Source organism: Ostrea edulis, chromosome 9 (genome assembly GCF_947568905.1).
Source record: "Ostrea edulis chromosome 9, xbOstEdul1.1, whole genome shotgun sequence".
NCBI classification, from domain to species: domain Eukaryota; kingdom Metazoa; phylum Mollusca; class Bivalvia; order Ostreida; family Ostreidae; genus Ostrea; species Ostrea edulis.
In genome coordinates, this window is record NC_079172.1 from 53,345,615 (window position 1) to 53,372,986 (window position 27,372).

At 34.7% G+C, this 27,372-nt stretch overlaps 1 protein-coding gene across 1 annotated transcript; it reads left to right on the forward strand.

Moving 5' to 3' along the window:
• Window positions 1-27,372, forward strand: LOC125658033 (cullin-3-B-like). The gene is made up of 20 exons (XM_048889073.2): window positions 1-497; window positions 655-852; window positions 3,348-3,461; window positions 3,725-3,885; window positions 4,210-4,324; window positions 4,594-4,725; window positions 8,425-8,472; window positions 8,696-8,744; window positions 9,142-9,290; window positions 10,417-10,593; window positions 13,370-13,540; window positions 18,171-18,278; window positions 18,529-18,653; window positions 19,194-19,407; window positions 19,771-19,888; window positions 21,479-21,547; window positions 22,014-22,089; window positions 22,478-22,547; window positions 22,863-22,969; window positions 26,448-27,372. The coding sequence occupies exons 1-20, from the start codon at window positions 438-440 to the stop codon at window positions 26,470-26,472; spliced, it is 2,286 nt and encodes a 761-aa protein (XP_048745030.1). The 5' UTR covers window positions 1-437; the 3' UTR covers window positions 26,473-27,372.

A 27,372-nucleotide genomic window follows, 5' to 3' on the forward strand; every position in this document is an offset into this window, starting at 1 on the left:
GTCGCCATATTTTTGGGATATTATTACGCGTATGAGAGAAAAATTACAGACCATTTAACCTTTCAGAGTTAGGAAATATTTTGCATTTCAGATGTTATAACAAATATTATGCTATTATTAAACAAGAATTTACTGATAATTTTCAGCTTTATAATATTTCAATATTTGTGGATTGTTTTCTGCGGAGAAATATATATTGGTGTTATTCGGTCGAGAAAATATGATGAACGATGAATGCAATCAACGGACATAGATCTATATGAATTGCGCTAAATATTGAAGAAGATGAAAGACATATATTCATTAATATGCATTTTTATATACTTGTAGATGCACTCTGTCATTTATATCAATTTTAATCACACGAACTCGTTCTGCTAAGACATTCAGTGAACTGTACAGCTTTGGACGATTTTTGTATTATTATTTTTACCAAAATGAGTGGTCTCAGACAGCAACCGAGGAAAGATACCAAAATGAGAATTCGGGCGTTCCCAGTAAGTATTTAAGAATGCATATGTGTGTATCTCATTGAATGCTATGGAATTTGTCCTGTCTGTATTTTCATGAATAACTAACCGTGGTAATTTTCTGATTTGTGTTCTGTTTTGATAAATTCAAGAATTAACATCCATATTATATTCTCATTTTCAGATGACTATGGATGAAAAATATGTGAACAACATATGGGCATTGTTGAAGAATGCTATTCAAGAAATTCAGAAAAAGAACAACAGTGGCCTAAGCTTTGAGGAACTGTACAGAAATGCATACACCATGGTGCTTCATAAACATGGTGAAAAATTGTATACTGGCCTTAGAGATGTTGTCACTGAACATTTAGTTACGAAGGTATGAGAAGGATTTTGTCAGTAATGTTTGTATGTATGAAAGGTGAAGACATATCATATGTATACAACATATCAGGACTCCTTTAGATATCACATTTTCATCTGCATTAACAGTGTGTGCAGTACAGTCTAGCCCAGATATGGATCACTCTTTCTACAACAATTCTGACTATGATCATCTAGTACAAAGAATAAAAGTTACTGTGATGGAAAAGATTTGTTTCTGAATCTTCCGAAATGTGATTGTGCATCTTTTTTTTCTTTCAAAAACGTAAACATCTGCATAGGTCAACTCCAAGTGACTTAGTCACATGCCAATTCCGGATGATCAAAATGTTTCATTTGTTTCTGAACAATTAATACCTGGACTGATTCTGTTCATTGTTGTCCTCACTAATCATGCTAATCCTATGGGTGCATGACCAGTTGATGTACACATATACTGACACAAGCACTGCACTAATACCCTCATAGGCAGCATATATATTTGTTAAAATAAACAGAAAGAAGTTTTCATGTGTGATCTAAGAGTTCAAAAGACCAAAATTGAGTGGAGATATATATCTGTCTTTACAAATAAACTATAATTGGTTAAAATAACATTTTCAGTCCATAAAGTGCATCAAAAACTAATTGGAATTGACCCGAAAGCAGTGTGCAAAACTAACTTTTCAGTCCTGTAGGCATTCGGTCAACAATCATTTTATTTTTTATAGACCACAACAAATTCCTATAGACCAAAATAAAAACACTGAAATTATCATGTGAAAACTAATTGCTGAAAATAAGATATGCCATGGCAAACCTTGCAAATATTACGAATGTTGTTTCTTCAGCTGTTTTCAGCATTTTAAAAGCACAGATAAAGCTTCGGAAGGTTTGCACTTGGTGGATCCCCCATCTCCTTACAGAGAGGTCTTATGGGGATCCGGGTTAGAAATAAGTCCTCAGTACCCCTTGCTTGTGATTTGATTTTGATTAGATTTTGTGGATTTAGTTTTGTTATGACTCGTTATAATATCGAGATACATGTATTGATGTATCTTGATATGTAACATATCATAAGGTCAGTGTATTGTCCCACTTCTATCCTATGGTGTTAGCTTGATAAGTCACTATGCCCCACCCCTATCCTATCAGGGTTGCAAATAATTTTAAAAATCCAGGGCCCATGTGGGCTCCTAACTTAACAAGTTTTACTAGCCCACATTGATATTTTGGGGCCCACATTTTCAATGAAATGTTGAAAGCAATAACAAAGAAGAAAAAAAACTTTTTACATGATGTTTTAATTTAATTGAACTCAGTTTCCATTTCCAATTCCTGCAATCTCTCAAATACTCTCTCTTCATCCTCACTATCAATGTCATATTCACTTTCAGTCTCACTCTCATTCCCAATTTCACTCCTAGACTCTCCTTCCATCTCTGTTTGTTCATCTATATTACTCTCTGTCTCAATAACATCATCTCTCTCAGACTCTGATTCCTCTCCAACACTCAAAGGGACACTCTTTTTCCTTCTTTCTGTCAATCTTCTATTCTTTGTCAAAAGAAACTGTGTTATGGCATTATTTGGATCAAATGATTTAATGTCATCTGACAACGAAGTACTCCTTACGGTCTGCTTTTCTTTTTTCTACTGGGTTAGGTACCCCCTGTATAAATTTCCACATCGTGAATCTAATCGCGCGTCTTCTTATGACGTTGATCCAATGAACAGTCTGTCTCTAGAAAACGTTTTATCGGTAGCAAATAGTGAAAACGAAAGTGCATTTAAAAGTAGAGTCAAACCCCGGTCGGGTTCCGGAAAAGTCCGACAAAATTTTTACTCGCCATGTGGGCGATAAGGTCCTTAAGATTTTGTCGCCCACAGATAAAATTACTCGCATTTGCGAGTGGGCGAGTGGTTATTTGCAACCCTGCCTATGGTGTTAGCTTGATAAGTCACTATGCCCCACCCCTATCCTATGGTGTTAGCTTGATAAGTCACTAAATTGATGATACTGTAACACACTATTTAAAAGTATTTAAAACAATATTGATGGACTCTTTTGTTGTCAATAGATGTGGATAGACTACCTGATCCCACCTTTGGTATATCCAGGGTGTCCATTTTTGCCCAACTCTTAATATTTGTATTCCTTTTAGGAGTTATTAGATTGATCACTGTTCGTTGTCTTTGCCTTTTCATGTAGTCTGTCACAGTAGGTGGCAGACAGTGATCCCAAAGTGTTCACAAGAGACATAAGCGATACAAAATCAAATTTACCAGAACTAGTGCACCTGTTAGTTGTCACAGAAGAAATACTGTATGCTGAGTTAAAAATTAGAAATCAGTAAATATTGAAATCATCGGTATATCATACTGCTTGGTCATATTTAAATATGATTTTTTACATAGAAATTCTGTTGGTTTTGAATACATTGATTAATACAAGTACATACACAATTTTATATCTTTTTGTGACTGTTCCATTGATCTCTATTTTTTCAGGTTAAGGAAGATGTGCTGGGAGCACTCAACAATAACTTCCTACAGACACTGAATTCAGCCTGGAATGATCATCAAACCTCTATGGTCATGATCAGAGATATTTTGATGTATATGGTACGATGCCATCTGAATATGAAAGTGTCTCATAAATGGCTAAACCATACAGAAAATGTTACCTTTCAAACAATTTTTTAAAGTTCTGCTAAATATATGTGTATTGCACTTTCTTATTTCAGAAATATTATTTTGCTGTATAAAAAGCTAGTGTTTATTGCTTATCAGTCTATCAAAGTGGAAGTAAGTTTGATGGAAATCTATTCTGTATTGTAAGATAACATCAAATCCATCAGATTAATTCAAATAGAAATTTTTTTTAGGATCGTGTGTACGTACAACAGAACAATGTGGATAATGTGTACAACCTTGGGCTGATGATCTTCAGGGACCAGGTGGTCCGACATCCTACCATCAGGGACCATCTACGTACCACATTGCTGGAAATGGTGGCCAGAGAGCGTAGGGGAGAGGTCGTTGATAGGTATCTAAGAGGGGAAGGGGCAGAGAGAGTACTGTAAACTAAATTTTTTATGCTAGAGCTTCTAAATGTAACTTCACAATGAAAAAACTTAAATCCAGCTTTTGTTTTATGAATGTTTGCTGTTTCACAATATGAATGACTGTAACATACAACATTGTACTTGATATCCATAATTTTGTGGATATTTGTTGAAGGTGGCTTAATGTTTGTTTATTCTCCCAACAACTTTATTTCATGTGTAATTTATCCCTTTTACTTTTATTCATATGGAATTTATCCTATCAAGTAATTTAACACAATAACCTATGTGTAACTCATCCACAGGGGAGCAGTGAAAAATGCTTGCCAAATGTTGATGATACTGGGTATAGACTCTAGGAATGTTTATGAAGAAGATTTTGAGAGGCCGTTCCTTGAACAGTCTGCAGAATTTTACAAAGTAATTCATAATCTTTTGACAAACTTAAATTGATTCCAGTGATAAACATCCAAAGATGACTTTAACTGTAAGATATAAGGTGTAGTGCAAAGTACTATATTGTGTAAAAACTGCCAAATTTGAAGATTGTGCTCCTCATGTGATAAAAAAAAAAGTAGCTCACCAGACTTACATTTATAAGACAGAGAAAATCTTGTCTGTACTTTAAAAATGGATATTCCTTCAATACATATAACACAATGATTACACAATGTTTACAATTTGAATAGAGTGAGAGTCAGAAATTTCTTGGGGAAAACAGTGCATCAGTGTACATAAAGAAGGTGGAGGCAAGAATAAACGAGGAGGCTGAGAGGGCCACCCACTATCTAGACAAGACGACGGAAGATCCCATTGTAAAGGTAAGAAAGGGTCTGCTAGCTCAATGTAAGATCCCAATTGTCAAAGTCGTGCAGATAACGGTGAAAGGACAGATTAACATATCAAATATCATTTAGATTTCATATTTTAATGATGGAAGATAAAAAAAAAAAAAAAAAATGAGAAATTACAGAGTACGTTTGATTTTGACATATAACGTTTTAGTGGAAAAAGTAATCTTTATGTGTTGAACATAAAGCTTTATTGGTAAAACTGACTACAAAGAAATTTAGTGGGGGGGGGGGGGGGGGGGGTCGTATCGTTAAACAAATATGGATCAAATGTTCTTTTGTTTATGGTATGATCATTTGATGAACAAATTTGGATTGAAAAATAGCCCATCTTTCAGGAATAGTGTAGGAGAAAACAAAACATATAAAGTTTTACTGTAGAAAGTAATGGAAATTTTATATCCTTACATGTATGCCACAAAACAGATAGTAAAATCCAACATAGGAAAAAGAAAATGCTTACACATCAATTGAGTTTATGATGTAGGGATGTCAATAAAATTCTTCAAAATTGTTTTTATTTGTATATACAAGAAAACATGCTAATTGTGAAGTGATACATGTATTTATTTCCCAACGAGAGAAAAATAATGAAAATTTTATCATGCCCTGCCATGAATATGGTCAGGGTATATAAGTGTTTGTCCTCTGTCCTTCCGTCTGTCCTTCCATCACATTTTGCGTTTGATCTCACTTTTCCGTATTTGGTGTTTAGCTCATTTCCAAAGCAACTATTGACAGTATTTTTATGACTCTTACACAGGTACATATGAGTAGTAGCTATTCAACTGTGGCATTATTTTTTGACTCTGACTTCAGTATTCCTTATTTCAGACATGATTTTTCTCCGCTTTTCAGACTGGAAATATCCATTCTCTATATAACGATTCTGCTACCTGAAATTTCTAAGTTCTTGGATAAATTGCACCGTTTACAAATCTTATTTTCCTGAACATCCAGTTTCTACTTAATTTTACATGGCGGTCAGTATTTCCTCATTGTATTCCTCTCATTGATTGGTTGAATCATTACGATATCGTCCAATCGGCAGACTACACTGATTGTAAACAATTGGGCCTTACAAAAATGTCCATAAAAGTAGTACAAAGAGACGATAGTGATGTTTACGGCCATTGACAAGGTCCAACTTTTAAAGAACCTTTTAGTCAAGTGTTGGTAGATTGCGTAGGACCTTTGCCTAAGACTAGGTTAGGGAACCAATACTTACTTACTATTATTGGCATTTATATAAAGCTTTAAACCTCACAATTGGTTAACAAAATTCATTTTCTGAAAAGGTTCTTGAAGTCAAAATATCCATTAGATAGATCAAGGGGTGCTACCCCTAGACATCCCGCTGGGGGCTCAAGTGAGCTTTTCTGATCAAAATTTGTCCATTGTCTGTCCTTGTAAATTTTTCACAATTTTATCTTCTTCTTCAGAACTACTGGGTCAATTTCAACCAAACTTGGTCAAAAGCATCCTTGGGTGAAGGGCTTTCAAGTTTGATCATATGAAGGGCCATGTCCCTTTCAAAGGGGAGATAATCACAAAAATAGGGTGGGGTCATTTAAACATCTTCTGAAGAACCACTGGGCCAGAAGAGCTTAAATTTACCTGAAAGCTTCCTGACATATTGCAGATTCAAGTTTGTTCAAATCATGGCCCCCGGGGGTAGGATGGGGCCACAAGGGGGGATCAAAGTTTTACATACAAATATATAGGGAAAAACTTTAAAAAATCTTCTTCTCAAGAACCACTAAGCCAGAAAAGCTGAGATTTACGTGAAAGCTTCCTGACATAATGCAGATTCAAGTTTGTTCAAATCATGGGCCCCAGGGGTTGGATGAGGCCACAATAGGGGATCAAAGTTTTACATACAAATATATAGGAAAAATCTTTTAAAAAATCTTCTTCTCAAAAACCACTGAGCCAGAAAAGCTGATTTTTACATGAAAACTTTCTGACATAGTGCAGATTCAAGTTTGTTCAAATCATGGGCCCCGGGGGTAGGATGGGGCCACAAGGGGGGGGGTCAAAGTTTTACATACAAATATATAGGGGAAAACTTAAAAAAAATCTTCTTCTCAAGAACCACTAAGCCAGAAAAACTGATTTTTACATGAAAACTTTCTGACATAGTGCAGATGGTAGGATGGGGCCACAAGGGGGGATCAATGTTTTACATACAAATATATAGGGGAAAACTTTAAAAATCTTCTTCTCAAGAACCACTAAGACAGAAAAGCTGAGATTTACATGAAAGCTTCCTGACATAATGCAGGTTCAAGTTTGTCCAAATAATGGGCCCCGGGGGGTTGGATGGGGCCACAATAAGAGATCAAAGTTTTACATACAAATATATAGGAAAAATCTTCTTCTCAAGAACCACTGAGCCAGAAAAGCTGATTTTTACATGAAAACTTTCTGACATAGTGCAGATTCAAGTTTGTTCAAATCATGGCCCCCGGGGGGGTAGGATGGGGCCACAAGTGGGGGGGGGTCAAAGTTTTACATACAAATATAGGAAAAATCTTTAAAAATCTTCTCAAGAACCATTGGGCCAAAGAAGTTGACATTTACATGAAAGCTTTCTGACGTAGTGTAGATTCAAGTTTGCAGAAATCGTGGCTTCCAGGGGTAGTTGGGGCCATAATAGAGACTAAGGTTTTACATGCAAATATATATGGAAAGTCTTCAGATATGGGCCAAAGTGACTCAGGTGAGCGATGTGGCCCATGGGCCTCTTGTTTTCTTTTGTTAGAAGTAATTTTGAATGATAACATTTCTATATATAGGTACGCAACCTTTAACCAATGCAAAATTGCTATTAATCTTTAAAGCAATTTTCTTAGAATTTGGTAAATTTGAATTATTATTCAAAGGGAAATGAATGGGTGATACTGGAGTCAAAAAGTTTAATGATGATAAAAACAGTTTGAAAAAAATGTGACATGTTTTGATTAGAACGCTTCATTTTGCCATAGAAATAATGCATTAGATTGAGAAGGGAGAGTGTTAGAAAGGTTTTACTTTTTTATTTATGTGTGATATGACTTGTAAACAACTGAGATTTTAGTGTTAAAGCTTTTATAGTAAATTACAATAGACAAGAGTACTTTAAATGTTCTCTTTATATTGTATACATTTTGATATGACTTGAACACAACTCAGATTTACCTGTATAAAAAGCTAGCAGCACACTGGACTAAGTTCACTTAGGTTTAAACCCTTCTTAATTTGCACAACAAAGTGAATTCCCTATTGAGAAAGCACTGTATTTCTCTTCTAATCATTGATAAGGTGAATGAAAAAGTGTGCAGTAACTTTAAGTATTTTACATGAAGGATATATTTTCCCTCAATCACCCCCTATGGTCGTCATATATCTGCATAATTTTCTTTTTTAATTTTTTCCATAAAACGGAAAAATTCAACCCATTTCCAGAATATTGGGTTATGAGAAGGTACCAATAAATCCCTATATTTTGGGGGGTTTTTTTTCTTCATATTTTTCACATTGAGCGGGGCATTCATGTTTTATATATATATATACACACACACAACCAGGGGTCCGTGTTTGCCCAACTCTCTATTTTGTATTGGTTATAGGAGTGATGAGATTGATCACTGTTTGTTATCTTCACCTTTCATACTTTTATTATTTCAGGTTTTGGAGGAAGAGCTGATTAGTAAACACATGAAAACAATAGTAGAGGTAAATTTCCAAACTAAATGTATATCAGATAATAAATATTCTGATTTGTTGATCACTAAAAAAGCATAAAGATGTTCATAAAAGCGATTAATCTTTTTAGCTCGTATATATTTTATTTGATGCCATTAATGTTAATTTTCATGAAATGTAGGGTGTTGTCTCCAGAATTAAATAAATAAGATAGATAAATGGAATGTTTATGTGTTACATCTGTTTTTTGTAGATGGAAAATTCTGGAGTAGTACACATGCTCAAAAACAACAAAACAGATGGTATGTGTAATGTCTTGCAATATGAAATAATGTTATGAATGATGTACTGTCGTGGAGCATAATTTGAATTTATCGTTGTTATGAATTTCATTAAGATTGTATGGTGTTCTGTAGGGATGGAATTTTAATTGTTGTAATAAAATAACATAAATCAGTAATCTGCAGTGTATAATTCTTATAAAACTGGTTAATTAACATGAATAAGAAATAAACAACCATTTTCAAATCTTCACTGGGACATGAAGTAGATTGGTCACATGATCATATCCTGTGAAGCCCAAAGTGGATTGCTGCTTTAAGAAGTTAGTTTTAAGGTTCAATCTTGATTCATGTTATGGTTTTCAGTCTGCCTGTACCATGTATATACATGTATTAATTGTATGGTTCTTGTTTTCAGACCTTGCATGTATGTACAAGTTATTTATTCGTGTGCCTGAGGGTCTGAAGACAATGTGTGAGTGTATCAGTGTTTATCTGAGGGAACAGGGCAAGGCCATTGTGTCGGAGGAGGGGGAAGACTCCAAGAATGCAATCACATTTGTACAGGTCAGTTCCGGGGCTCAAATTTAAAATGTGAAACAGTTCAAATCATTTTACCACACTTATTATAGCATTAAACATTCTTTTTGAAGAACTTATCAATGTGTAAACTCCGGACATTTTGCTCACAAACATGTTTGATTCTTATAATTCCAATTCGTTCCCTGTATTAACAATTTCAAAAATTTTAAATAGTTCCCCTGCACTATGTTATTTGTTTTTAGGCACATATGTATACGTAGCGTTTTTGGATTTATTGATGTGTAAATTCTCGTTCAGCTTTATTTTTGTTATTGTTTCAAATATTTAATTTGACAAGGTTCAAATTGATGTGTATTACAACGGGGAGGATATGTATTGATTTGCAAAAAGTTTAAAACCCGTATGTGACTGGCTTCATTCATCCATTTGATATTATTTTACTTCTGTTGAAGATGTGGAATACACATGAATGACTTTATAGTCTCTTTGTGGTTATTTCACAAGTACATGTACTTAATGTAAAAAGAATAAAATTTTGGTACATTAATACTAATCTATCCATCCGATGAAATATGAAAAGACCGAAACGTCCAGTTACTTGGATAACAAAAATGAATCAATTTCTGAAAAAACCATGTAGGTGCATGTATTGTTACACTTCACAGCTGTTGGTCTTATGTATGACAACTAGCCAGTTACAACAATCTCGCTATCATGCATCCAGAGTTCAAAATAGTAGTCAAATAATAGAGCAGAGGTGTTTTCCATCATTTCGATTGATATACTGTACAATGTACATGTACATCATGTAATCATTTTACACTCTATATCAATAAAATGGTGCTGGAACATGCTTGTGCTCTATGTTTTGCAATAAAAGAAAACCAGGGCAAAATATCATATTTATTTTTTACTTCAAATGGTTACAAATCAAGTGGTATATTACACGCTTTTAGATACTACTACTGTATACAGGATCATGCTATACATACATGTGCATGTTTTTCTAAAAATAATTTTCACAAATTTTGATATTAGAGGCAGAAACTGGTCACTTTCGCACTTTGTGCCTTTGGGATCAAGACAGTAACCATTTCTTACAAACAAGGAAGGGGTTGATTTGTATTAACAACTTGATGACATTTTTCAGAGTTTACTTGATCTTAAGGATCGGTTTGACCACTTCCTTCATGAATCCTTCAGTGATGATAAACAGTTTAAACAGATGATCTCCAAGGACTTCGAGTACTTTATCAATATCAACCACAAATCCCCAGAGTATTTATCATTATTTATTGATGAGAAGTTAAAGAAAGGAGTGAAAGGGGTGAGTGTTACATTGGTGAATTGCTGCATGGACTCTCTGAGAGTTGGGAGGACTGAATGTGCAGTATTGCATACTTTAGTAATAGTGAATGTATTATCATGGAAGTACAGTTGTACATACTTTTATTAGAGCTCAAAGAAACATGAGGGAATCATCAGGATATCAAATTAATTGGAATAATCTTATAGTCCTGGATATGTTCAAATTTTCCTTCTTGAAGGTGAAAAATTCATTGAGAAAAAAATTCAGGCGCTGCAGATTTGGAACTCTTGATCAATAGATGCACATCTTTACACTTTGATGCATGGAAATATTTAACCAGATGGGTAGCAATATTTAAAAGGAAAAGCGATATATTATTGATATTTATTGATGCATTCGTGATGTACAGTTCTTCCTGGAGAAAAGGTTTGACGTGTTACTCTTTTTTAAAAAGTTTATTCAGGTGACCAATTGCAATCGGTTGTCGTGTGTTAACAATTGAACATTTTTAACTTCTTCATAGCTACCATTCCAATTCTTTCAAATTTGGTATGAAGCATCTTTAGGATAAGGGGACATACATTGGAAATTTCAGGACTCCTGCACCCCTGGGGCCCAAGGAGTGGGACAAAAATTTACCAATTTTCAAAAATCTTCTCTACAACTGCACATGTGAAAGAAAAACTAAATACATAGTGATGTAGAGCAGGAAGGTCTCTACCAAAATTGTAAATTTCATGATCCCCGGGATAGGGGTTCTGACCCCAGGGCGGGGGCCAAACTTAGTATATAGTGTTTATGTGTAAAACATTTAAATAAATCTTTAGTGCTGTTGATAATAAGTTGAAACCAAATGGATATTTAGAAGGAGTAGGTAGTCCTTTACCAAAATTGTAAATTCCATGATCCTAGATGTAATGGTTTGGTTCCAGGGTGGTGTCAAAATTATAATAACAATATGAAGGACTTCTTGAAGTTTGAATCTACATGTAAATGCATACTTAGGAATAGCAGAAAAGGATGGACAAAAAATGATAAATTTCACAACCCTGGGTTTTGACTCTAGGATGGGTCCAAATTAGTCATATCTTTTAATGTTAATGCACATATTATATTGTGTAAAGCCTTTCATCAGTGTATGCACTTTTGAGGGCATTTAATTTTTAAGAATACATCTTGTTTTATACTGTTGCTGAACATTGGAATTTAGCTTAGGTACTTTTCACTAGTACTCAGGTGACCAGTAACATATGCATTTAGGTTTTCATCACTAAGTCACATAGAATTAGTTGTCTGATCTTTTTCAAATATAGATGAGGGAAGATTTTTAGCTCACCTATAAATTGAAATTTGTCGGCGTCATTGTAAACTTTTCACGTTTTCATCTTGTCCAGAACCACTGAGCCGATTTCAACCAAACTTGGCACAAAAGCATCCTTGAGTGAAGTTGATTCAAGTTTGTTGAAATTAAGGCCCATGCCACCTTCAAAGGGGAGATCATCATAAAAATACAAAAATAGGGTGGGGTGATTTAAAAATCTCAAGAACCACTGGGCCAATTTCAATCAAACTCGATACAAAGTATCCTTAGGTGAAGGGGATTCAAGGTTGTTCAAATGAAGGACCATGCCCCTTCAAATGGGAGATTATTGCAAAATAGGTAGGGTTCATTTAAAAATCTTCTCAAGAACAACTGGACCAGAAAAGCTGAAATTTGCATGAAAGCTTCCAGTCAAAGTAGAGATTCAAGTTTGTAAAAATCATGACCCCTGGGGTTAGATTGGTCTACAATAGGGGATCCAAGTTTTACATGTGATTTGTTAATATGAAAGGCCCTACCAGTTTTCAAGGGTTATGATTAATGAATTCTTAGTCATTACCTTTGAAAAGTTTTTTTTTGCTTGTATAATGATAGTTTTGCTCAACATTGTTTATTGCTAGGAACTGCTGCTCAATTGAACAATGTGGCCCATGGGCCTCTTGTTTCATGAGTGGTGCTTCTTGTTAAAGAACAAGGTACAATTGTGTACATAAAAAGGCCCAAAAAATTTCTCTGATTTAAATGTGTCTTGAATTAAGAAGTTTTAACAATTGTATGCCAAGTGTACTTAATCAACATCAAAGTTATTGCTTATTTGAAAGCATTATTACATCATGAATAAGACTCTTTCCCACTTTTTTTTTTCAAAAAGAGCATGATAACTTAAATTTCATCCAGATTATTGCTTAGGAAAGAGTGTGTCAATCTGTTGAGCAAAATGAAAATAATACATATTGTGTATTAATGTAAGATGAAAAATATATTTGAAATTGAATTTGCTCGAGCATGGCTGTATGTTTTCTGAAAGGAAAACCACCTGAACTTATGAATATTTTCATTGATTTTAATATTTTGCAATTTTATGCCAACTTCATGCTCATGTCATATAACACAAAATTTTAAAGCGATTTTAGAACATAGTGTAGTTTTTGTTTGCTTATATATTTGTTATCTGAATGCCAAATTTTGGGACTCCTACTAAAATCATCCATTTTCTGGGCCAGATGACTGTAGAAACTGTACCTGCTTTTTTTACGCGATAATGAATTCTTCAAATTAATATATATAGGAATCCATAGTGTGATGACTTGATAATGAATATAGTCATTGCAGACAAGGAATTTTTGAAAATACTTTCTGCAGTAAGCAGTCTTGAGATTTGATAATTTGTTTTGATCCGTATGTAAACATTTTACTGTAAGACAGCAATACAAGAATGATGTTTTTAAAAAAAACAATTTCCAATTGCTGTAGATGTCTGAGCAAGAGATCGAGACTGTGTTAGACAAGAGCATGGTTCTGTTCCGTTTCCTGCAAGAGAAGGACGTTTTTGAGAGGTACTACAAACAGCATTTGGCCAGGCGTCTTCTGCTTAACAAAAGTGGATCTGATGACTCGGAGAAGAACATGATATCCAAACTCAAGGTAACAGATATAGACTTGCATTTCAATAGCAGAGGGAACAAAAAATGGAGGCTGAGTTCCATGGGTACATGTAAATAAACTGTTTAAAAAATAAACAAGTGAAGCTTTCAGTACATGTTTACATTCCATCCTATATACATGCTGTAAGTGTTTCTTCACTGTGACATTGGTAGAGGCATTTACATCAGTAAATCAAGGAGAAAGATATGCATGCATATTTGTAATGGATTTTCACACACACACACACACACACACACACACACACACACACACACACACACACATCCTTCCCAATACATGCATGCATCACCATTGGAATGGGGTAAGGAGACAGATTGGTTTGTAGGTTAAAAGTGATTTTCCATTTTAACTTGAGTTTCCATGTTTCAAAACGGACTTGCCATGGGATGGATGAGGGTGATCCATTAATTTTGGGGTTAAAATGTCTTACAGTCAAGCAGACTTGACACTGATATAGGAAAATGGTTTTGGGACCTTTATTAGTTTCCCTTTTTACGTGAAGTCGCTTAAATCTGTTAAGTGAAGAGAACTGTACTGTGATGTAGACATTAGTGATTTACCTGTACCCCTGTACTTACCATTCTTCATGTAATCAGACTCACGATGGTTAGACCATGTTCCTTAATGATATTGGGATCTAAAGGTTAATGGTCAAGTTTATTGGACACTGATGTAGGAAAATGGTTTCCAGTCTGAAATGATATGCCTTTCCACCTGAAGTCACCATATTTAAGGGTAGATTTGCCATAGGATAGGGATGATCCATGTCGATTTTGGGGTAAAAAAAGTCAAAGGCCAAGTGCAAACAAGACACGATGAAAGAAAGCAGTTTGGGGGCCTTTTAACTTGAATTTCACCAAACTTCACACATAAACTCACCATTGGATGAGGTATGCTTCAACTGTGAAAGGTCAAAGAAGCATAACACATCTCCCACCATTCTCTGCCCATCTCAGTTGTGCTCAGCAGGTATATCAGCCCAACAAGGGCAGATCTAAACATGACTCATTCTAAATACAGTTCTAAACGTGACTCATTCTAAATACAGCTTTAAAGATGACTCATTCTAAATACAGCTCTAAACATGACTCATTCTAGATACAGCTCTAAACATGATTCATTCTAAATACAGTTCTAAATATGACACATTCTAAATACAGTTCTAAACATGACTCATTTTAAATACAGCTCTAAACATGATTCATTCTAAATACAGCTCTAAACATGATTCATTCTATATACAGTTCTAAATATGACACATTCTAAATACAGTTCTAAACATGACTCATTCTAAATACAGTTCTAAACATGACTCATTCTAAATACAGTTCTAAACATGTCTCATTCTAAATACAGTTCTAAATATGGCACATTCTGAATACAGTTAAATAAGAAATTGAAAAAGTGAATATCATGATTGCCATCATATTTTGAAGGACTCCATAATGAATTATGGAACGAAATAATTTTTAAAAAAAATAATAATTGGTAAATGAGGGTCCTTATATACATACTAATATATTTCTCAATTCAGTATCACTCCAGGGTACTTTCAGTTGTAGGGGATGCGTATGGAGATACAGGAGATAACTTCTCCGTTTAAATGAGACATACAATGTATGTTCACTGTACATACATGTAACCAGGGAAAATTGATTTTGTTGATTAATCCTATAATACATGTATCAGTGTAACATCTACAATGTTCCGTCTGTACCTCTGAATAAAGTAAGGGCTGTTCCATTAAAACATATGAGGTACCCGGGGACGTCAATTAAAAAAAAATCTATGGGTGCTTGTCATTGGTAGAAAATTGCATCTATGGTGGGTACCTACTGCCAGAAAACTGCATCTGTGGGTGGTTGTTTTGATAATATCTTTATTTTTTTTACCGAAACTGAGAGGAATGCAACAAGAGAAGGGAAGGGTTGAAAGTAGAATGTGAAACAAACGCCGTTTTCCGTCTTCATTTCATCTCGGTCTATGAGGTTCCACGATCCGGGTATCGTTTCCGATTTGACTCTAAAATTATAGCGACCGGAAATTAGGATTATCTCCCTTGTCCAAAATGGAAAACGAAACGTGCTCGTGGTCCATTGAAACGGTTTTTGATTTTTTTCTAGCTGCAATAATGTAGCCCTATCCAATTTTTTTTATTCTGATGTTTTCGGGATGAGGCTACAATTCCATAGGATCTCCGTAATGGTGCAAAATAATTTTATGAATAACCGATAATAAACTGTGTATTAGATCTAGTCCCAAATGTTGTTTACACCAAAAGTAGTACCAACTTTGTGCTCGGGCATGTCTAATAAAGGTGTTTTTCATTAATTATAATGCACAGCATGCAAAATTCTTCGTCTGCTCCGCCATGCTTGTTAGCGCGAAATCTCGTAGGTGGATCTAATGAAAAAGCTAAACATTGACAATCGGCGCGAAGATTTAGTTACTTGAGCCACTTCGACAAAGAAAGGAAAATCATATTCTTGCAGTCTGCTGTTCGGTTTTTAACTTGATATTAAATTCAAACCTTTTCAATACCGACGAAATAGCTTTCGCCTCCATACTTGTCCATTGATGTAAATACTACTTTATATGGCATATGCAAATGACTTGACAATCGGAAGTTGGAAGTATTTGATGGAGAGTGACCCAGATATATCTTGCACCTATCAGTAATCTTATAGGAGTAAAAGAAGACAGAATAGTGAAGATGTCAAAGAAAAGGAACGTAATAAACTAGAGCAGAAGAAATTGTTACATGTATATAGTTTTAAAGACAGTCCACTATTGTTACTAACAATTGCTGAGTTAAAGGTATTGCACACACACTTTCAAAAGCCAACACACACTGGAAGAAAATCTAAGGCAGACTTTTTAGTTGCTGTGGACAAGGAAATCAAAAGTAGAAATATATCTGATACTTCTTTATATGAGACACTGGAAAAACTTTTCCCTCAAAAGTATAGGAAGTCAAAATCGTGACATTGAATTTCAGAGATTTTGCAGCTAGTTTTACTTATTATTTTATAGACATGGTTTTGAATTCTAGGTATTTGTTACCGATGTATACACAAGTCGGTGACCTTTTTAAAGCAATATGCAATGGCCTTTCTTGAACAGTCATATTACAATTAAATTTGACAAATGCTTTATCCAATTTTTGAATAGCCATTTTTATAGAATTTGTCTTTGTCAAATTGGCAACTTATTCGGATTGGCATTATTATTTTCAATTTTGTGTCCACCCTGGGTGATTTGGTATGTAAAAAAGTCGGTGATTGTTGTGTAGCATGCCAATCCAAATAATTGACTTAATGTTGGAGTATAAAGTGCCAAAGTTAGAGTTTGGACAATCTATATAGTTTTGGTTGTGCACTGTTTTTTGTATAAAGATTAGAACTGTATTTTGTGTTAAAGTTTAAAGAATATTTTTCCAATCATTAAAACTTGTTCCACCTGTTCATATTAGTATTTGTCGTCTTATGTTGAACTATGACTACAGAATTATAGATTTTAATGGGGTTACCCAACACCATTACTAGCATAAATTTCGCTCATTTAATTTTTTTAAAATTTTGTTTTATACTCATCTACTTTGACCAATGAAGGAAAATTTATATTAATTTCAAGAAATTTCAACCACACATTTTCATTTGAATAATTTCAATAGATATATAGAAATTTCATCAAGCAAACTTTTGATCACTGAGATGCTCTAAATTTGATATCAAATCGAATTAAAGGGTTTAGCTGATTTTTAGAGTTATTTCCTTTGGGTGTTGGGTACCACCTTAAATACACAAATTTGGAGAGGGATATAAAAGTCTTCAACTGTCAGAAATGGATCAAGTCCTTCAGCTTTTTATTATCGTTTTCCCAAAGAAGTTGTTATTCTATAGCATTTGGACATTCTCTAAAATCAACTTCATTCAGTGATGGCTGTTTATCAAACTTGGTACATAGTTTTTAGAATGAAATAGAACCCTATTATTTTTTTTACAAAGGTTAAGATCACAGGATCCAGTTGTCATTCCATAACATCCTTGTGAATAATGCAATGACCCGTAGTGTAACAAATATCTAAGACATCAGTGTCACAGAGACACATTTTCTTGTTTTTTAATACTCAAAATACTAGTCAATTTTAAAACTTTAATAGTTGTTTTTGAACATTTACAATACTAGGCTTTTTATGAACAGGTAGACTTATAAAATTGAATTAGTTCATCGTGTTTAAGAAAGACAGTCTTGATAGAATAAATTGATGGTTCTATGATCAAGCTTCATTGATGGCCAGTTATTTGAATGGTGATGAGACCCAAGATACTCTTCTCTTTACTATCATGCTTGGGAACATCTGAAAATAGACCTCTATTCAGGGGTTATAAATAGTCATTCATACATATTGAATTTAAAGAAAAAGTGTATTTCACATTTATTTCACTTCTATGGGTGGTGCCGCACTATCTAAAATTGCTTCTGTGAGTGGTCCCTCATTACATTTTTATGCTTCTATGGGTGGTTACCCAAATTTTAAAGTGCCTTCCCCGGATACCTCATATGTTTTAATGGAACAGCCCTAAGGATGTCTTGTACTATTTTGCAGACTGAATGTGGATGTCAGTTTACATCCAAGTTGGAGGGAATGTTTAAGGACATGACTGTATCCAACACAATCATGGAAGAGTTCAAGACCTCCCTCACTGTATCTAGTGTGAGTATATCAGGCAATGTATTTACTGAGTGGGTTAGTAAGGCAGGGGTTTTGAGGGCCAGCTAGGCCTTTAAATGTGGTGGGTTCTAAGGGTGATGCTGTGTAGAAGAAAAAGGAAGTTTAGGTTCTTGCTCATAGATTTTCAAATGGGGTGTGAATAAAGTATTAGCAGTCCACCTCCATTTAACTAGAGTATGTAAGGTGGATATTTAAACACAGAATGACATATAAAGTGGTTTATATTTTGTAGATAAAGATGGATGGTGTTGATTTAGTGGTTAGAGTCTTGACCACTGGATTCTGGCCCACTCCTAATGCCAACCCACGATGCAATATACCACCCTCTGCAAGAACAGCCTTTGAGAATTTCAGACGGTTTGTCAAATTTAGCGAAATTTTTCATCCCTTTTCTTTTTATACCACTTAATATCCCCTCGTGCACTTAGTTGAGAAGGGGATATAGCATCATTAATGTGTGTTATTGATGAATTATTTCTCAGAGTTATACATCTGTGTGTCTAAACAATCTCATCCTATGATACAAAAAACTTACTGAGAGAGAGTGATGAAAATGCATAACTCATCTGAACTAATCTGACCTGATTTTCCACAAAAGCATTTGGCATCATTACACTTTATGCTTTATGTACTATATAATTTGTTTCATATACCAAGGTAATGCTCCGCTTAGTGGTGCTCTTATTAAATCATACATTACCTTTGGAAAATGACCTCTTACTTCAGAGGCAAATTTCAGTATTTCAATTAAGATGTCGAAATAGTAAAGTCTGTGAAATATTAGAAAAGAAAGAAAATAAACACTTCTTAGGGTTTTTTGGGGGGTGGGTGGGTGTTTGGGTTGTCAAAATAGAACCTCATTGCATTTTTCTGATGGCAAAATGTGTATTATTTCAGATTTTACCTAAACAAACACAGTGGTAGAATGTTGACCCTACAACCTCAACTAGGATCTGCCGACTTGAATGCCAACTTTTACGGACAGAAGAAAGACGATGCTGGAGGGGCTGGAGCAAGCTCAAAAGAAGCCCGTAAGCACATCATGCAGGTCTCCACCTACCAGATGTGTATCCTCATGCTTTTTAACAAGAGTGAAAAGTGGACTTTTGAGGTGATTATCTCTGTTTCCATGTAAAGTCGTGCAACACACCTGTCTTTTGATGTAGACAAATCACGCAAAATTACACAGGTTCATTGATAGACTTGTATTATTAATTAATCATCAGGTTGATTACATGTGATGGAAATACTTTCTTTCTTTTTTGAATTTCCTTCTTTATAAAATGTCATACTGTTATGCCCTCTGGGCCCAAAATTGGAAAAAACTTATCTTATCATACACCTGTTCCTTGAATTAATCTATATTGATTTTCATGTAGAATGTAGCACAGCAAATTTACATCCTTAAGCAATATTTTATTCAGTAAGTGGATGCGATTTTCTTGAAACAACAAATTTCTTATTTTTCAAACAGGAAATCAAGAATGAAACTGACATACAAGAGCGGGATTTAATACGAGCAATCCAATCACTGTCAGTCGGAAAAGTCTCTCAGCGTGTACTACACAAAGAACCCAAAACTAAGGAAGTGGGTAAGGATGTGAATTAATTTAAACTCTGCAACAAAGTGATGGGCGGTGGTAGGGTATGCAGGAAGCTGTCTGTAAGTGAGGTGGTGTCCTGGCCTTAATTAAATGATTTCTCTTGTAAGTGAGGTGGTGTCCTGGCCTTAATTAAATGATTTCTCTTTTCACATTTAGCTACCATATGTAACTGTCCTATCATGGAATGTTGATTTTTGTGTTTAAACGTAACTGGACTCCAATATACATGTAGAAAAAGGTTTCCAGGTGATAAGTGATTTTTCCTTTTGCCTGAAGTCACCAAATTCCACACACAGACTGACCATAGGTTGAAATACACCCTTACAACTCTTAGGTCAAACAATCAATGGTGAAGCAAACTGGCTCTGATGCAGGAAAATGGTCTCTGGATCTTAAGTGATTTCCCTTTCACCTGGCTGCACAATATGTAACTGTCAAAGAAACGTAACATATCTTCCACCATTCATGAAGTTGAATCTCGGTCCCATATCAATTGTGCTCTTAGCAAATCCATCTATGACAATTATTGTTAGATTTGAGAGTTATATAAGATTCACTGTGTCCAATTATCTGTCTGTCTGTCCTGTCAGTTTTGAAATCTATTCATTCTCTCACATGCTGTTGCTGAATTGGTCAAACTTGCATCAATTATATTCTAATTCACCAGTTCAAATGAACTTGAATTTTTTTTTTATATAATTGTATACTAGAACACAATGAATGGCTCACAATATGATTTTAGTTACATATAGATTGCTTAATAGAAAATATTATGTTTAAAACAAAATGAGATGTGGTTAGAATTTACTTGTACATGTAAATTGAAAAATATGCTTTTAACGGAACTATATTTAACCTATGTAAACAAAAACATAACATGAGCCTTGTTTGATACATAGCAAAAAATTGTGAGCTCTGTATCTCTCTTGTAAATCAACAACTGACATTCAAATTTTTGCTGACCATTAGAAATACCTTAGTTAAGCATTGTAAACATTAAAAATGGAAAAATAAAATTTGAAAATTTTCAGCACAAATCATGTCTATGCCCCTTTAACAATATTATACAAAATTATTCTTCAATCTCTAAGCAATAGTCTACAAATATAGAAACATTATTCATAACATTAGAGATATAAATCAGGGAGGGGAGGGTTGCACAGAAAGCAGTGAAACCTCAGAGTTCTATTCTATTTAGTCCGAAGGTCCAGAAATGGTTACTTTTTGAGATTTTTATATAAGAGAAATGGTTTTGTAGATTTAAACTGAATAGCTAGTCATTAAGCTTAGATCTGTGGTCATTTTGATATGCCCAATTTGGAATTTACCTCGTCGTATGGGGGTATCTTAATCCTATTAAGGACAACTTTAAATTACACTGTCAGTATTGATTGGGTGAATGTAATGAAATTGATCAGCACAATTTGATATAGCAAATACTTTTATGAAATATCTACTGGATCTTTTTCAGCATGTTCTAAGTACGACATTTCTCATTTCTTTTGTGGTTTAGTATATATTCATGGATAATAATATTGAATTTATTTTGAATTATCAGAGTTGCCTTTCCTATTGCAGAACCCTCCCATATTTTCACAGTCAATGACCACTTCACATCCAAGCTTTTCAGAGTGAAGATTCAAACAGGTTTGTGCATGAATTACATTTTCAACTGTTTTATTTTTAACATATTCTACACATGTACAATTTTAGATTTAGAGCAGGAGTAGATGTGAAATGATATTCTGACACAGGATTGACAATTTCATGTTTTATAAATGATGTTCTGTGACACAGGATAGACAATTTCATGTTTTATAAATGATGTTCTGTGACACAGGATAGACAATTTCATGTTTTATAAATGATGTTCTGTGACACAGGATAGACAATTTCATGTTTTATAAATGATGTTCTGTGACACAGGATAGACAATTTCATGTTTTATAAATGATGTTCTGTGACACAGGATTGACAATTTCATGTTTTATAAATGATGTTCTGTGACACAGGATAGACAATTTCATGTTTTATAAATCACCCCCCTTACTTCAGTGCCAAAGGGGCACCAGAATTCGAAATATTTTGGACTGAGGATTATTTTTTTTTTCAGTGGCGGCAAATAAAGGTGAAGCAGAACCAGAAAGAAAGGAAACCAGGGTCAAGGTCGATGAAGACAGAAAACATGAATATCCTTTCAATATCAAATTATTCTGCTCAATAAATCATATTATGTTGACAATCTTCTGATTTCAAAAGGCTGTAATTCCATTAATTGCATCAGTTTCAAACTTATGAATGAGGATATTTATAAAGCTTCTTAAAGTTCAATTGGCATAGTTTTGCATGCTTGAAACTATTAACCTGAATATTCGAGTCACTAGTTCAACAAAATTCATATGATCATGCAACAGAACTGAGGAGTACTTGGACTTTAACTTAGATCTAAATATACTTAAGTGTATAGACTTCATTTTCATGACAGAAATGCTAAATAGCATACTTAAAACATGGATATTAAGCTTGATGTAGAGAAACAAATTAGACAGTATATGAGTTCTTAACTTAATTCTGTACGATTGAAGCAGCAATTGTCAGGATCATGAAGGCCAGAAAGAAGCTACAGCATAATGTACTAGTAGCAGAGGTACTATCATTTCATGCATGATGATAAAATTGTTGAAAATGAATAATGCAAAGAAATGTCAAATAATGAGATGACGTGTTGCAAAGTATATACATGTATGTATGTTGGTTTAAATGAAAGGACTTTGAAAAAAAATGTTTGTGTTGAGAATAACTATATGTAGAATGTTTGTATCCACATGGCAGTTTCTCATGTGTCTTTGTATTCTAGGTTACTGTCTGTGTATTCTAGGTTACTGTCTGTGTATTGTAGGTTACTGTCTGTGTATTGTAGGTTACTGTCTGTGTATTGTAGGTTACTGTCTGTGTATTGTAGGTTACTGAGCAGTTGAAAGCTCGCTTCCTCCCCAGTCCAGTCATCATAAAGAAGCGTATAGAGGGATTAATAGAAAGGGAATACTTAGCCAGAACACCAGAAGACAGGTTGGGCAGATATTTACTACAGAATAATATCATTTTTATCTTCATCTTTTATTCAGAAAACATACATGTATACGCTGCCATATACTGTACCTATATTACCAAGATTCGACACTAACGCTAGTCTGGTAGCCCATGGCTACAATAATGTCACAGACAAACGTAATATCATTTAGAAGTGATCTGATCGACTAGTGAAAAATTAAAACCAGATAGGGGAAAGCATTGGTATTTTGGACAATCAATAAAAAAGCGTTGATTTTTAACTTAAAGAGGTTCATACCAGAGATTAGGAGTAATGTCAATTTTTTTGGAAGTGTATTTCTTATTTCTACATTGAAGGAGAATTAAGAAATTAAAAAGTAAAACTGGGGTCGCAATGCTTGTTATTGAGTTATAGTGTTCTAAACATGACCTTTTTGCACTTAAAATTGACTCGCAATTTATTCAATTAAACTTGATTTGTCTGTTGCTGTCAACGCAACACAAATCAATCATTAAATAAAATAGATGCATAATCATGTCTTCTAACAAAACAAAATATAAATAAAATAAAAGTTTAATACATGTAATGGAAATAAATGATGACCTTTTTGCACTTGAGATATGAAAAAATTCATGATATCAAATTTGAGAGTTTAAAAGGACATATTAGGAGTAATGTCAATTTCTAAAATTTCTCATAATTTTCAAGGTCTTGTCTTGAAATTTAAAATGGAACTAAAAAAAAAGTGGGGGTCGGAGATCAAATTTTTGAATTATTGGCGAAAATACTTAAAACTTTTTTAAGAATTGGTGTTCTGTTTGGAAAAAATATATCTGACAACCAAATTAATGAATTACAATATTTGAAATAGCTCCAGGTCTCAATGACTTGTATCATAAATTATAAAACTGAAATACATTTATAGGAGCACAAAAATAGAGGATATATTGGATGAAACAGAAACTGTAATATCATGCAGATTTAGAACTTTTTGATTAATCAATCCTTCCGCCACAAAATATAGTCCCTGCCAAACCCTTTCAAAATTTGAATTGACACAAAAAAAATTTCAACTGGATAGAGTTCAGTAATAGATGTGTAATTTGTTTGCACCAATGGGATCAGTATTGAACCAGTAAATCATCCTGCGCAGTTGTGCTCAAATGCTCAGGAGCTAAGTTCCTTAAAAGGTGCATTGGATGTCATTTTGTCACCAAAATTGAAGCCAACAAAAATTGCTCTATATTATATATTTCAGTAATAACACCAATATTTAATTATTTCAAACACTTTTTAACCTCAACCAGGCACATGTCTTGAATGTATTAGGTTTCTTTTGCTTTTGTAGAAAATGTTTTTATTAGTCCTCAGTATATATTCCTATGCATTTAGAGATTTTGAGGGGGGTGGGGGGTGGTTGCCATCACTTTCACAGCTAATACCCCTTTAACTTTTGTTATTTGTTTGGAAACTTACATCCGCATTTGATATATCTACAAAATGGAAAACAATTCATTGTGCATGTCTACCTAAAGCTCTGATTAGACCTTAAATGAATGACTTTCACTGACATTGTTTTATCATCAAAATCAAGTACTGCTGAGTTAAGTAGTTCTACATGTATGCTATTACCAACATAATTAAAATTACCTTGTCATTATTTGGGATAGAAATTAGTTAGATAAGTACATTTCATTTTTTTCATTCATTTTTCACTCACACCATTAATCAGTGGTACATGAGGTACAATAGATAATAAATAAAAGATAATGGTAAGTCATCTTAATGAATCGTGAAAAAAATATAAATAATAAAAAAGAAAATACAAGAGATGTACATACTATAGCTACAAACAAAGGAGAAAAAAAAAGTAAGAGATATAAGTTATGGAGGACAGACTGCATCATCAATTTTAGTTATGAAGAAATGGAGATTTTTCAACATAATCTTACTAAACTTAAGTATATTTGGCTTATTACAAAATGCGGAATGTCAAATTTTTTCCTGATACTAGCTAGTGATTTGCATTCTAAAATAAAATGGAACTCATCTGCTATTTTACCTGAATTACATAATGTACAAAGTGTTTCGTTAAGTGGAATATTTGACCATCTACCAGTCTCAACAAGAAGTTGGTGGTTTGTAGTATGTCTCATGTGTGATTGTTCAATTGACTTGCTATTTAAATACATATGAACTCAAGTTTTAAAATTTAATTCATCGCATTGTAATTTGATGGAAGAAGTAATGAAAAATATGCTTAAAAATTAGTCATTGAATGTCCATTTAATATCTTAATTTGTCAGAAATGTAGGATTTTGCTTCTCCATTTTTACTGGTCTTCCATCAGCTGGAGGGGGCAAACCCCCTTCCACATGCTCCCCCTGACAAATCCCCTTCCACATGTTTCCCCGGCAAACCCCCTTTCAAACGTTCCCCTAGCAAACCCACTCCCACATGTTCCACCCGGCAAACCCCCTTCCACTTGTTCCCCCAGCAAACCCCCTTCCACATATTACCCCCCGGCAAAACCCCTTCCACATGTTTCCCCGGCAATCCCCTTCCCGCATGTTCCCCCTGGCAAACCCACTCCCACATGTTCCCCCTGACAAACCCACTCTCACACGTTCCCCACAGCAAATCCCCTTCCACATGTTCCCTCCCGGCAAACACCCCCTTTCACATGTTCCCCCTAGCAAACCTACTTTCACATGTTCCCGCCGGCAAACCCCCTTCCACATGTCCCCCCCCCCCCCCCCCCCCCCCAACAAACCCCCTTTCACATGTTTCCCCAGCAAAACCCCTTCCACATGTTCCCTCCAGCAAACCTCCTCCTTTCAGATGTTTCCCGGCAAACCCCCTTTCACATGTCTCTCCCCCCCCCCCCCCCCCCCCCCCCCCCAACAAACCCCCTTTCACATGTTTCCCCAGGAAAACCCCTTCCACATGTTCCCTCCAGCAAACCTCCTCCTTTCAGATGTTTCCCGGCAAACCCCCTTTCACATGTCCCCCCCCCCCCCCCCCCCCCCACACACACACACACACACAGCAAACCCCCTTTCACATGTTCCCCCAGCAAACCCCTTCCTACCTGTTCCCCTGGTAAACCCCCTTCCACATTTTCCCCTCAGCAAACCTCTCCCACATGTTCCCCTAGCAAACTCCTTCCACATGTTCCCTTGGTAAACCCCTTCCACATGTTTCCCTGGCAAACCCCCTTCCACATGTTCTTCCTTTGGTGCTTCACATCTTGACCAACTGCCTTTAACTAGTGAGAACTTTGCAGGACTTGTAAAATTTTCTAATCACTTCTCCTTTTGACTACTTTTTGTGAAAAAGTTAATGTCCAACCCCGATTGCCTTGTAAAATACCATTCACAACAAACACAAACTAGAGGCATAAGAATTTGAAATGTTTGAAATTTAATGATTAAGTTATATGCATATGTGTTTTGTGCTTTATTACAAAATCTGTTGTTTTGGTTTTTTTTACAGGAAAGTATACACCTACGTAGCATAGAAGAATTCTAAAAGTGGACATTCTTTGTGTCTCCATGCTACATCAGGCCTCGTACAAGAGCGGACATTTTATGTTATCTCCCATAATTCACGTGGCCTCCTACAAAAAGAAAAAAAACCTGTTATTTGTTTTCCATACATGTCTCTGTACAGCAGGGGTTATCAAGTTTTCTAGGAAAGCTCAGATGTTAATGGTGTATGTGTGTTTTATATTCATCACTCTCATGTTCTTAGATGCATTAGAGTTTAATTTAAAAATGAGGGGAATGCTGTGAGATTGTGTGAAAAATGATGGGAGTACCACAACGCTGTAAAGTATATTTATATGTCAAATATGTATATTTCCACTTGTTGTGAATGGCTTTGAACAGTATGCAGACTTATTATTGCTGATCAACTTAATTAGTATCTTTACGAGTTGGTGAAGAATATGGAAGAGGTGTGAATGAACGCCAGTGTTGTCTTGTGCTAAGAAAGTTTGAAATCTGATTTGTTTTCCACATGTTTACAGACAGTTACCTACATCTACAGATGGGAGGTCAGGTTTTATATGAATACTTCATAGCATTTGTGTTGTTTAGGAGCAACTCTCTCTATATGGATTATGAAGTATTTTCTTTTACTAAAATGAGGGGTGTTCTTCTTATACCTCATAATTTGTCAATGTTTGAAAATTCGTTCAAGAAGTTGAGCACAGATATGTATTACTACTGTTAGAATTGTTTATTGATATTCCAAACTGAGAGGAAGAAAATGCTCTCCAAACTACAAGTACCATAGCATTTACCAGTACCGACCCATAGAATGACTGTCAAATCCACATTGAACAGAAAATTCCTTTGACCATTTAGGATATTCTTTTTTGGAATAAGAATGAATAATAAATTCAGCTGTTACTTTC